The sequence below is a fragment of the Chiloscyllium punctatum genome, chromosome 49 (assembly GCF_047496795.1).
Source record: "Chiloscyllium punctatum isolate Juve2018m chromosome 49, sChiPun1.3, whole genome shotgun sequence".
NCBI lineage: Eukaryota > Metazoa > Chordata > Chondrichthyes > Orectolobiformes > Hemiscylliidae > Chiloscyllium > Chiloscyllium punctatum.
In genome coordinates, this window is record NC_092787.1 from 24,828,430 (window position 1) to 24,842,177 (window position 13,748).

Sequence of the window (13,748 nt, forward strand, 5' to 3'; positions counted from 1 at the left end):
AAACTACTAGAGAAGCTCAGCAGGTCTGAAAACTTCTGTGGGGATAGAAGCATAGTTAATATTTTGAGACCAGCAACCCTTCTCCAGAACTGAAGTTTCTCCGGCAATTTCTGTTTTTGTTTTGGATTTCTAGTATCCTCAGTCCTTTGTTTTATTTGGCTGAATAAGCTGTTAAAAGAGCAGTTTCTGAGCATTGAAGAAGTGCCAGTTTGATTGTGCATACAAATGACGTGTTATTTTGTATTTGGATAAAATTGGCTTCAGTCTGGATCAAATTGGCTTAGAGATGGCAGAGGAAGTGTGAGAGTGATGATGCTCATTACAATTTTGAGTAGAATTTGAATTCAATTTTATTGTCACATGTACTGAAGTACAGAGATACCAGAATACAGTAAAAAGTTTACAACGTCATCTCTCATGATGCCATTTTAGGTACAAAGTACCTAGGTACAAATCTTAGATACAGAATAGAGAAATAAAGAAAAATAAGTTAGATTACCATAGTATTAGTTCAAAAATAAGAAATAAAGTTAAAAGGATAAACGTTGCAGTCAGTTAAACAGTCTTTGTTCCCCCAATTCTACAATTACCAGACATTTTGCTCAAGGTGTTTGTCAATGCAATGTCTCAGTGAGTTTGCTTCCATCTGGGTGTTTTACCAGACGTGCAAAGCTTATATTGACCCCTGTAACATGAGGAACTGGGCTGGGATGCCATGGTATTGAAGAATGCAATGGACATTTGTTCCATTAACTCATTATGTACAAATACTGCATTCCTCAGGCACTTAAGTAGCTGGACTATTGAAAAGCTATTAGTTTACCACAGAACAGCATGCTTCCTGTGGAGTGTCATGCTACAAGTGCTCCTGCGATAAGATGGAGTCTGAGATCATAGTACCCTCAGTTCATATGCCGAGGTGCAGCGATGTCTTTTAAGCGATGTCTCTTAAAGGTGTGTTAACATATTGACCTTGAGATGTAACCTGTCAAGTCAGAGACAGATGTGAAAGAGCCTGAGATGGTATTTGTGCATCAGAAGAAAGCTGTGCTACCTGTGATAGAGATTTGAGCAGTCTGATGGCTTTAGGTTCATTTCCTTTGCAAACTTGATTTAATGTGATTTGATTTGTTATTGTCACATGTACCTAGGTACAGGAGAAAGTTTTGTTTTGTGTGTAGTACAGACGGATCATACCATACAAAGTGCTTTAGGGTAGTAGAACAGAGTGAGGAATATAATGTTATGGCTGCAGAGAAGGTGCACAAAGAGCGAGATCAACATTAAATTTAAAATGTGAGAAGTCCATTCAGAAATCTAACAACAGCGGGAAAGAAGCTGTTAGTCTGAAATTAGGGCTAAATGCCTTTTCACCAAATTAGGTCATGCTTTCCACTTTTAATTCAGTTTTCCCAAGGGCAGAGCTGGGGAAAAAAAGGGGTTCTTTTAATAGAGACCACTGGAGAGTGTCACCAATCAGGTAACTCAGAGTTTTATGTTTTCCTGACCATGGAGCCCAGTGGTGTAATGATGTTACTTCGATGCAAGCTGTAGCTCAGAGTAGCGCCGTCTCCTCTGAGACAGAAGGTCATGCGTTCCAGTCTCTGAGCTAACTCCAGTGCAGTTGTGAGGGAGTGCGGCACTGTCAGTAAGGTCAGTGCGGTAAGGTTCCATGTAAAAATCTTGACAAAAAGCAAGGAGTTGATCTGATCAGTGTTTCTCCCTCAGCTAATGACACTGGAGTAGATTATCAGGTTGCTATCACATCATTGATCATAGGAGCTTACAGTGCACAAAATGATTGCTGTGTTTCCTCTTCCCCTTCAAAATAAAGTATTTAACTGGCTGCAAAGCGTATGGGAAGCCTTGAGGTTGTGCAAAAAAAAACAAGTTTTATTTTGTTTCCTGGCACTAACTTGGAACAGTGATCTGCCAATGACACTCCTTTCATGGCTGCCAAGAGAGCAAAGTTTCCAATTGGTCAATCTCACAGCCCCTAGCGACATACCAAAAGCTCTGAGATTGCGACTGCCAATCACAGCTCATCACCAGTGAGCAATAGATTGATTCGGCCTAGTTACCTCACCAGCCTGATTCAGCAATGATCCAATTTCCAGGCTTTAGTCTCTTCGCTGCTGGTTAGAATGTGCATCTCCACTTCCTGAAGAACTTGTCTTTGGAATTTCATCCTTTTAAGACAAAAAATTCTGATTGGCCAATGAGAAGCAAATGGACAGAGGAAGTGAGAATAAGGTCAGGCCAGTCCTGGTCCATTGGTCAGTCCTCAACGTGCAGTCAGTCCAGGCCAATCCTGTTCTAGTGGTCAGCCCTTGCCCAGTGGTCAGCCCAGGCTAGTCCTGGCCCAGTGGTCAGCCCTCGTACAGTGGTCAGCCCAGGCCAGTCCTGGCCCAGTAGTCAGCCCTCACCCAGTGGTCAGCCCAGACCAGTCCTGGTCCATTGGTCAGTCATCGACATGCGTCAGTCCAGGTTAATCCTGTCCCAGTGGTCAGCCCTTGTCCAGTGGTCATCCCAGGCCAATCCTGTCCCAGTGGTCAGCCCTCGCCCAGTGGTCAGCCCACGTCACTCCTGGCCCAGAGGTCAACCCTCGCCCAATGGTCAGCCCAGACGAATCCTGGCCCAGTGGTCAGACCTCGCATAGTGGTCAGCCCTCTCACAGTGATCATCCAAGCTTGTGATTTCAAATAAATCTGTTTCACTATAACCCAATGTCAGTGACTTCTGACCTTGTTAATTTAGTTAGTGGCACAGGTGATTTGGTGGGGTTTTTTTAAACATTGCATTCGAGAGATGGGCACCACATGGGCTGGAGTGCATGATCTCCCCCTCCAACTCCACTTCAGTTTAACTCTCCCTCTTTCCCTATGCTTCCTTTATTTGGTGATTCAGTAGTAGGTCTTCAATAAACCAGAGCTATGTTCTTCCCTGGGTTATTGACTTCTAGACAGGGAAGAAAATGTGCAAACTGATATTAGCCCTAAACTATCGATTTCCTATAAAGCACTTGTAAATCTCTTGAGAGTCTGTTGTTACTTAATTCACCATCTGTATATTGTACTGTGAATTATAGACTCCCCACAGTGCAGGGTGAGGCCATTCAGCCCATCAAATCTGCACTGACCCTCCAAAGAGTATCGCACCCGCCCCCAGGGCTCTTTTTAACCACGGATAACCCACTTCACTTGGACTGTGCTGACCAATCCCCCTAATCTGTGCATCTGCAGGATGTGAAAGGAAACAGGAGCACCTGGAGAAAATCCATACAGACTCAGGGACAATATGCAAACTTCACAGATAGTCCCCCAAGGGTGGAATCAAACTCAGCTCCCTGGCACTGTGAGGCAGCAGTGCTAAACATTGAGCCACCGTGGTGCATAGCCTGTACAAGATGCATTACAACATGAAGTTCTGTAACATCAAATACCAAGGCTCCTTCAACAGCACTTTCCAAATGTACGACCTCCACCAACAAGAAGGACAAGGGATTAATATTAATAACAATATAATGGGACCAGCCTGATGGCAGAGGGGCAGAATAACCTACTCCTGCTCCTAACTCCTGTCTTCACCTCAGTGCACCACTCCCTGAAAGTTCCCCTCTAAGCAACTCACCATCCTGCATTGGAAATATATCGCCATTCATTCAGTATCACTGGGTAAAAATCCTTGCAACTCCCTCACTAACAGTGTGGTCCATCTAATTACACCTTAAATGATGCAGGAATTCATGAAGAAAGCTCCCTTGCACATTCTCAAGGGCAATGGGTAACAAATGCTGATACTGCCAGCAACACCCACATCTCAGGGCTTAATACAGAAAATTGGCTGGATGAACAGAGAGACACTTTGTATGATACGTGTGACTGTTTTAAATTCAGCTGCTAGCACTTAAATATTTCAAAAAGCCCTTTGCTATTAAAAGTAGCAATCAATAATGAAAGGCTTTCCATCAAATGCATTTGAAGCTGTGAATTTGGACAGGCTGTTTAAAATAGAATTAACATACCTTTATAATTAATATACATAGAGTATAATTTGTTAATTTGTTCATTCTGAATGCATTTCATCATTCAGTCCAAACTAAACGAAATGGTCATATGTTTTATGCAGAAGTTGTTATAGGGTATAAAATATTCTGCTGTCCCTAGTTCAAAAACCACAAATCATTTGAATGTATCTCAAATCTTGATAACAAAATCCAATTACTCAGATGTATTCTGGGTTCCAATCAGGAATCTACTTTAAGATGTTGTGTTTGGATTTGATATTCTGTCCAAGAAGAGTGAATTGGAAGTGGTTTGGCGCGTTGGAATGTTATTCGTTCATCACCATTTTGATTTTAAATATTTTGCTTGGACCATTGAACTGCGTACAGCCGGAATCGATGGGAAGTGGTTTAGACCTTGGAACCTAGTGCGTCAAGCCAGGCTACACATTTAAATGTCCTGCTTGTTTAGTGCTTCCATACAGAGGGAGTTAACAAGATAATATTTTAATGCATTGCAATCCTAGATTCAATCAAGATTATTCTGACAGCAAAATGAATTAATCTGTTGTCGTCTATAGTGGTTACAACAAACTACTGTTCGTTTACCTACAAAAAGAGTTTTGTTTCTCTTCCAATTATTTTCTTTTACACATTAAACAAATTCTGTCTGAATCTTCCAAGTGAAAGATTCTACGGTGATATTCCAGGGCAGGGAAACCTTTCGTATCCAGTTAATATACTTCACTCAACTGAATCCAACCAGTTTACATAAAATCATTGAATTGTTGCACCGCAGCAAGAGACCAATCAGTTCATCATGTCTCTGTTACTGTACATGCTGATGTACTGTACATCATAGCAGCCTATCTCCTGCCTTCTCTGTATAATCCTGCATGTTTCACATTATAATCCAATTCCCACTTGAATACCTTAATTCACTCTGCCTCCACCACACTCTCAGACAGTGCATTCCAGATCCTAACCACTCGCTGAATGATGATCTCTCTTATGTCTCCTTTGCTTTTTTATGCCATTTATGTTAAATGTGTCCCCTTCTTCTCAATGCTTCCACCAAAGGGAAAAGCAGCGAGAGAGAAAATAGCTCCAAGAGAGGGAGGGACAGATTAAACTAAACAAAGCCAATTCAAATTATTGACAGATTTTATTCAAAAGTATAATTCTCTGTTTCTTTTAATGAGATTTTTGATTTTAATGCTTTGTGAGCATGGACGTCCAGTTGTGCAGAATTTTTTTTACTCACCACCTGACCCTTCCAAAGCCTGTCCACCATGAAGTCAGGAGTGTGATGGAATACTCCCCACTTGCCTGGATGGGTGCAGGTCCAACAGCATTCAAAAAGCTCAACAGCATCCAGGACAAAACAGCCCGCTTGATTGGACCACACTCAACATCTTAAGCCCTCCCTTTACCACTGACCTACAGTGGCAGCGGTGTGTGCTACATACAAATTGTATTTAGCAACACACTAATCCTATGCCAACACTTTCCAAAACTATAATTTCTATCAACTAGAAGGACAAGGGCAGCAGATACGTGAAAGCATCACAATCTGCATATTCCCTCCAAGCTGATCACCATCCCAACTTGGAAATATATCGCTATTCCTTCACTGTCACTGGGTCAAGATCCTGAAATTCACTCCCGAAGGGCATTGTGGGTCAACCTACAGCATATGGACTGCAGCGGTTCAAGAAGGCAGCTCATCTCCTCAAGCTCACCTTCTCAAGGGCAATTTGGAATGGTCCATAAATGCTGGCTTTGCTGTTAAGAACAGAGAATAATGATCTTATTTTAGTGTTACAGAGTTAAGCCAGAAGTCTAAAATACAGCAGAGACCCTTAACATGCCAATAATCCAACTGTCAAGCAATTAATTGGGGCTAATGGTCTGTGCTGCATGTTCTTTTTTTCTGTTTCCTGACATTAGAAAAGTTGTGCCAGTACATATTTTTCTCCTTTTATGTTTTAATAATAAACATTGTTTAGTCTAGCCCCTGGAAGGCAAGTATTCTGTCCTTAGTGCATGATGATCCTTTTCTTTTCTTCAAGTTACCAACACATTCATCATTAGTTCTCGAGTTTGCAAAGTCTTTCATTTTAAACAGCCTCTGTCCTGTTCCTCACAGAGCACGTGAATGGGACTTTGTACAGATTGGTACTGAGAAAAATCTTGTGGCTGGCACAGTAATAGTGCGTAAGAGTATACCAGGAATGGAAAATCCAGTCAATTTTCAAAACAGAAACTAAGTTAGAGAGGAAACTGGAATGGCTTCATTGAAACCAAACAACATTTTAATATAACTTTGTTCAAGGCTGTCGTGGTTTCATTATTTTAGTTTGTTTACCCAACCTTTGACCATTGAGAATGAACTGTTCTGTTGTTGCAGGGTATTCCTGGACCTTCTGGTGCTCCAGGAGCTAAAGGAATCCCAGGAGAGCCAGTAAGTACCTTCACAAGATGCAACTGCATGAAAGCATGATCTGATCAGGAGAAGGAAGTTCTATATTGAATTCTAAACTTTGATTTGATTTATTGGTGTCACATGTACCTAGGTACAGTGAAAAGTTTTATTTTGCGTGCAGTGCAGGCAGATCATACCATACAAAGTACATTAGAGTAATAGAACAGAGCAAGGAATACAATGTTACAGTCCATTCAAAAATCTAATAACTAGCAGGGAAGATGCTGTTCTTGAATCTGTTGGTTCAAGCTTCTGAAATGCAACAGTATGAATGTGTGGAGTCGGAGTAGGCCATTCATACGCCCATGAGCCTGTTCCGTCATTCAGTATGATCTGATTATAACCTCACTCCCCATGTTCCTTCCTACTCCTGATAAGCTCCTCACCTCGCCACTCCCCTTTCTTATCGAAAAAACCTATCCACCTCTGCACCAAAAATATTCAAGGACTCAACTTTCTCTGCCTTTTCAAGAAGGGAGCACGAAAAACCGGCAGTCCAAAAACTGAGAGATAAGGCTGTGTCTGATCTTCGTTGCAAACAAGGTGTATACAGTAATACCTGTGAGTGGACTTCAGGTTTCCCCATTCTGGATTAGTGGTGCTGGAAGAGCACACCAGTTCAGGCAGCATCCAACGAGCAGCGAAATCAACGTTTCGGGCAAAAGCCCTTCATCAGGAATAAAGGCAGTGAGCCTGAAGCGTGGAGAGATAAGCTAGAGGAGGGTGGGGGTGGGGAGAAAATAGCATAGAGTACAATGGCTAAGTGTGGGAGGGGATGAAGGTGATAGGTCAGGGAGGAGAGGGTGGAGTGGATAGATGGAAAAGAAGCTAGGCAGGTAGGACAAGTCCGGACAAGTCATGGGGACAGTGCTGAACTGGAAGTTTGAAACTAGGATGAGGTGGGGGAAGGGGAAATGAGGAAGCTGTTGAAGTCCACATTGATGCCCTGGGGTTGAAGTGTTCCGAGGCGGAAGATGAGGCGTTCTTCCTCCAGGCATCTGGTGGTGAGGGAGTGGTGGTGAATGAGGCCCAGGATCTCCATGTCCTCGGCAGAGTGGGAGGGGGAGTTGAAATGTTGGGCCACGGGGCGGTGTGGTTGATTGGTGCGGGCGTCTCGGAGATGTTCCCTAAAGTGCTCTGCTAGGAGGCGTCCAGTCTCCCCAATGTAGAGGAGACTGCATCGGGAGCAACAGATACAATAAATGATATTAGTGGATGTGTAGCAACGGATACAATAAATGATATTAGTTAGCAACGGATACAATAAATAATATTAGTAGCAATGGATACAATACCACTCTACCGAGGACATGGAGGTCCTGGGCCTCCTTCACCGCCGCTCCCTCACCACCAGATGCCTGGAGGAAGAACGGCTCATCTTCCGCCTCGGAACACTTCAACCCCAGGGCATCAATGTGGACTTCAACAGCTTCCTCATTTCCCCTTCCCCCACCTCACCCTAGTTCTAAACTTCCAGCTCAGTAACTGTCCCCTTGACTTGTCCGGACTTGTCCAACCTGCCTATCTCCTTTTCCACCTATCCACTCCACCCTCCCCTACCTAACCTATCATCTTCATCTCCTCCCCCACTCACCCATTGTACTCTATGCTACTCTCTCCCCACCCCCACCCTCCTCTAGCTTATCTCTCCACCCTTCAGGCTCACTGCCTTTATTCCTGATGAAGGGCTTTTGCCCGAAACGTCGATTTCGCTGCTCGTTGGATGCTGCCTGAACTGCTGTGCTCTTCCAGCACCAGTAATCCAGAATTTGGTTTCCAGCATCTGCTGTTATTGTTTTTACGTTCAGGTTTCCCCAGCCAAATACATAAGCCAGACTGAGCACTGAGAATGCTGGAGAAACACAGCAAGTCTGGCAGCATCCGTGCACAGATAAACAGAGGTAATGTTTTGGGTCTGGAATACTAGACTGGACCAGACCGGACCCGAAGCATTAACTCTGTTTCTGTCTGCACGGATGCTGCCAGACCGCTGAGTTTCTCCAGTATTCTCTGTATTTGGTTCAGATTTCCAGCCATTTTGCCTTTATTCCACAAATCCTAAACAATATCAAATTCTTCATTTGGACATATTGATACAAAGGATTAACCTTCAAACAACGGGGAAAGGTTAAAGGATCGTCAACAGAACTGACTTGGGAAGCAGCTCTGTTGAAGAGTCATCTAGACTCAAAACATTTGCTTGCTCTCTACAGTTGCTCCCTGACCCATTGGGATCTCCAATATTTGTTGTATTCATGGAAAGCTGCACCATGTGCAGACATTTGAGATCATTAGTTGGGGTCTGACAGAACAAATTTGTCACCTCCTTATCATGAAACCTAGAATCTGATTTAGGAGTTGCCTGTTTGTAGTTTTGGAATTTTTTTAAACTTATGCACGTCTGGCCTGTCTCCTTTGTGCCAAGGGATGTGGATTTTGGCCACGGGGTTTCGGATCATTTCCACTGATGACTGCACTATTGAGTCTCTCTCTCTAGCCTCTTCTTATAATTGACAGGCTCCTCTCCACTGACACCTCATCCTTGTTAGTCAGGCCTTCCACCACATTAACCCTGCATCCTGGAACTCCGTACCTGTCACACTCTGTCCCCTTGAATTCAATCGCTCTCCATTTTTAAAACCGATGCCTGTCTTTTCTCGGCTATATGTGTTTCCTCCAGCCCCTGATTCCTCACCTCAATGCCATCCTTGGATAGTGTCATATATATTCCATAGACTCCCAGCTCTACCTCTCTCAACTCCATAGACCATGAATCATTGTGTAACTTCCTCCGAACTAAAAACCTGGGAGCACTGATGCTGCCATCTCCATCCTTGACAGTGGCCACAGTCTGAGAGGAAACCAAACAGTCAACAAGCTTTTCCTTCTATTTGACTTTGTATCCTCTCCACCGACTGGCACCTCCAAAGTATCACTGCCTCCACTCCTACCTCAGTCCATTGACCACAGAATCCCTCATATGTGCCCTTGTTGTATTGAGTCTTTATTACCCTCACACATTCCCTTGTTTGTTCCAGTCTTTAGTACTGTAGTTCTCTCTAGGCCAGCTTCCCATTCCCCACTTTCCATTGATAACCCATGTGCTAAATGTTTCTGTCCATTTTACATTGTACACCATTTTATATCTTGCCCATTTTATCCATCCTCGCTTTTGATAATATCTCTTGTCTTGCACATCCACACATTTGAAATTCTAGTCCTTTTGTTCTAATTCCTCCATAACGTCATCCCTCTGCAACCTTACGGAGTTCATTGTTGGACTCTGATTGACTGAGGTGTTGCCGTGGAGACACCAACAGTGAATCATGGGCCCCACAAGTCTTAATAATGGAGCAAGGCCTAAATGTGTTCCACGTTTACAGAGAACAGATCTGTGTATGTGAATATACGTCCCTGCTAAAGACGTACATGAGCCATGCTATGAGCGTAATTGATTGTCTTAAATTGGATATTTTGTGGAGCTATTGACCCTCCCTGGATTGTTAGACCATAAGGCATAGGAGCAAAAATTAGGCCATTCAGCCAATCGAGTCTGCTTCGCCATTCAGTCATGGCTGATAAGTTTCTCAATGCCATTCTCCCACTTTCTCCCCATAACCCTTGATTCCCTTAATAGTCAAGAACCTATCTATCTCAGTCTTAAATATACCCAATGACCTGCCTCCACAGCCATCTGTGGCAATGAATCCTGTTCAGCCTGTGTTGCTCAGTCACTAAATCACATAGGTAGATGGGGTCGGTCTGGGTGTATAGTCTTCCGAGAGTTGATGTGGACTTGATGGGCTGAATGGTCTGTTCCCACACTGTAGGGATTCTATTCTGTGATCTCCTTCAGTTCAGCCAACCTCTCACTGAGCAGATATGCAGCTCCCTTTAGCTGGGCAGTGAACACACAGAGAATGCAAGCCTTCAACTTAGAATAAGCCCTGAACAATCTCAATGGAAGAGTGTTCTTGTGCCTTATTGACAAAAAAATAGGGTTTATGACACAATGTCTGAGAGCTAAAAAAGCAGAACTGGAATACTTCAACAGTGGTGTCATTCAGGGAAGTGTGTCCTCTCTCTCTCAATACTTAGCAAATGGGCAATGTGACCATTGCAGTCAAATGTACAGTACACAGGGTAATATGTATAACCACATGAGCTTGCTTTGGTATTTAATGCTGCCTGTTGCCCCCGGTCTGTGATTTGTAGCTCAGCATTTACCATCAGTAAATATTCTTCAGTGGAAGGTTCTTTGTAAGCTGACCTAAGCTCAAATTGTGAAAATCGTTTAAATCTTCATTTTACTTTTCCAGGGACCACCAGGGCCTGAGGGAATGATTGGGTTGCTGGGGGAGATGGGACCAAAGGTAAGATGAAAACTCATCTTTTGTTTAAAAAAACATTCAATTGATTAAAATCTATTCTGAGTGGGAAAAAAAAGACTATTATTGTTTAGAAAAAGAAAACATCTGGTTCACTAATGTCCTTTAGAGAAGAGAAATCTGCCATCCATACCCAGTCTGGCCTACACGTGACTCCAGACCCACAGTAAATGCTGGCCCAGCCAGAGATGCCCTCATTCCATGAATGAATTTTTTAAAAATTGTTAACCATCCTAGTCTACATATGACTCCAGACCCATTGCAATGTGGTTGACTCTTAACTGCCCTCTGAAATGGCCGAACATGTTGATGAGTTTGAGGACAGTTAGAAATGGGCAACATTGGCTGATTTTGTCAGTGATGCCCATGTTCATGATAGAATAAGAAACATTCAACTGAAAGAAGCAATCTGGGAAAGGCTTTTCACCAGCTCCTTTACAGACTCCCGGTTAGAGGCAGAAATAGTTGTCACCAGCAGCAGCTTTTCCTGTTTCTCTTTGAAGGTTGGAATCAGAACCCTCCAGACACAAGGAGAAACCTTCTCGGGCAATGAGTGTTTAGGATCTAGAACATGCTGCTGGAGTACAGTCAAATTGAGACTTTCAATAAGGGAATTGGCTTATTATGTAACAAGGATATGCTGTGGGATCTTGAGGCGCAAGTGCATAGCTCCCTGAAAGTGGCAAACCAAGTGGATAAGGTGATAAAGAAGGTGTATTACACGCTTGTCTTCATTGGTCAGGGCACTGAGTATAAAAGTTGGCAAGTCATGTTGCAGCTTTGTGAAACTTTAGAGAGACCACATCTGGGTATTGTGTATAGTTCTGGTCCCCATGCTGTAGGAAGGATGTGGATTCTTTGGAGAGGGTGCAGTAGAGTCTTACCAGGATGTTGCCTGGATTGGAGTGTATTAGCTATAAGAAGAGGTTGGACAGACTTCAGTTGTTTTCACTAGAGCATCGTAAGCTGAGGGGCAACCTGATAGAAATATATCAAATTATATAAGGCATAAATACGGCAGTGTTGGTTTCCCAGGGTGGAAACATCAAATATCCAGGGGAAGAGGCTTGACATTGAGAGGAGGAAAGTTTAAAGGAGATGTGTGAGGCAAATGTTTTACACAGAGAGTGGTAGGCGCCTGGAACACTTTGTCAGGGGAGGAGGTAGAAGCAGATACGATAGCAACATTTAAGAGGAACAGAGACGGAAATAGAGGGATGTGGACCATGGGCAGGCTGATGGGATTAGTTTAGAGTAGCATCATAGTCAGTACAGACATGATGGGCCAAAGGGTCTGTTCCTGTGCTGAACTGTTCTATGATCTACATGTAGGGCTAAGCAGAGAAGGCAGAGGAATGGTCAAAGCAGACACAATGACGTAAATGTCCTCCTTCCATAATGGAACACCTCTTTAATTCTGTCAGGAGCTGGTAAAAACCAAGGCCCCCTCTGCATCTTGACAGGACCAAGCTGAGCAGAGGAGAGTGTGTTTCAATGTGTTGTACTGACTGGTCCAGCATCTTCCTTTGTCAGTCCTTCCCACCAAACAGAGTCCAATTGCCACAGATTTCATTTACATTCAGATCATGTTGTGGGAGGTTTTCACTAAAGGCTCTTCCTAATTCTCTTTCCCTCTATATTTCAGGGGCTTCCTGGCCCAACTGGAGAACCTGGACTCCCAGGTGAACCTGGAGAGAAGGTACAACTTTCTAATCATTACATGACGGGATTTTCTGAGGATAATAGCAGCTTTTGTTTCGCTGCCTGGCTTCCTGATTACAACCCAGTCCAACTGGGCAAGCAGACAGAATAAGCCAGTGCTGAGTGCTGGGCCCATTCTTTCTGAAGAAGAGTTGGTGGCAGAATCTCTCTCACAGTCACTGTGTGTGTGTGTGTGTGTGTTTGTGAGAAGTGTTTGTATGTCTGTGTGTGAGTCAATGTTTATGTGTGTGTGAGTGAGAGTGTCTGTATGTCTGTGTATGAGTCAGTGTTTATGTGTGCGTGTGAGTGAGGGGGGGGGGGTGTGTGTATGTGTGTGTGCATGCACGCATGCCTGCTTTCTATCAGATATTTTCAAAAGTTCCATCTTCAGGAAGTCTCTAATTCTGAATGGTAGAAAGCAAAGTTCAAAAAATCTGACGAGTGTGCCTGCTTCTTCATCAGGGATAGACTGTAAGCAGCAGTAATGAGGCAGCTCCAAGTTTCCAGCTACACAATTTCTGTTTCCACAGTCTGTTTACTGGCTGCCAGTGAAATTTACATCAGACCAGATGTGAATCTCCGGCATCAGGAGTTTCTGCATAACTATTTTCAAATCTGCCCTTAATATATGCTTGTAACAAATTCATTCATGATTGCTGTGGCAAGTAGTACAAGTCCTCATGTGGAAGGGAGCATGCTGCTTCAAACTCTGCAAAGGCTTGGTGTGTTCAATGTGCTGCCTTGGATCCACACAGGCCATTCAGCCCTTTTATGTTGTACTGTTGTTCACTTAGATTATCATTCATCTCTATCTCACTCATACCACGCACCCACCCTATGGTCCATGTGATTCTCTTCATAAAATACTTTTCATCACATTTGGAAAATTCCACCTAACTCGCGTCTTTTGAAAAAGGGATTCCTGACTTTGTAATGAAGTGATTTCTAATTTCGCTGCTGAACGGGGGGATGTGGTGGTGTAGTGGTAATGTTATTGGTAACCCACATTCCTAGACTGAACTTCTCAGGGTGGCATGGTGACTCCGTGGTTAGCACGGCTACCTCACAGCACCAGGAACCTGGGTTTAATCCCACCCTCAGCTGACTGTCTATATGGAGTTTACACAATCTCCATGTGTCGGTATGGGTTTCCTCCCACAGTCCAACAATG

At 43.5% G+C, this 13,748-nt stretch overlaps 1 protein-coding gene across 5 annotated transcripts in view; it reads left to right on the forward strand.

Annotated features, from left to right (window-relative positions):
- col27a1b (collagen, type XXVII, alpha 1b) overlaps positions 1 to 13,748 on the forward strand; it is a 653,616-nt gene that overhangs the window by 515,733 nt on the left and 124,135 nt on the right. For all 5 annotated transcript variants that reach the window (XR_011956099.1, XM_072565909.1, XM_072565908.1 and 2 more), the window contains 3 exons: positions 6,414 to 6,467; positions 10,808 to 10,861; positions 12,522 to 12,575. Coding sequence is in view for 4 of the 5 variants with exons in the window: in XM_072565909.1 (XP_072422010.1) it covers positions 6,414 to 6,467; positions 10,808 to 10,861; positions 12,522 to 12,575 (162 nt within the window). In the remaining variant the exon portion in view is untranslated. The remainder of the gene's footprint in view (positions 1 to 6,413; positions 6,468 to 10,807; positions 10,862 to 12,521; positions 12,576 to 13,748) is intronic.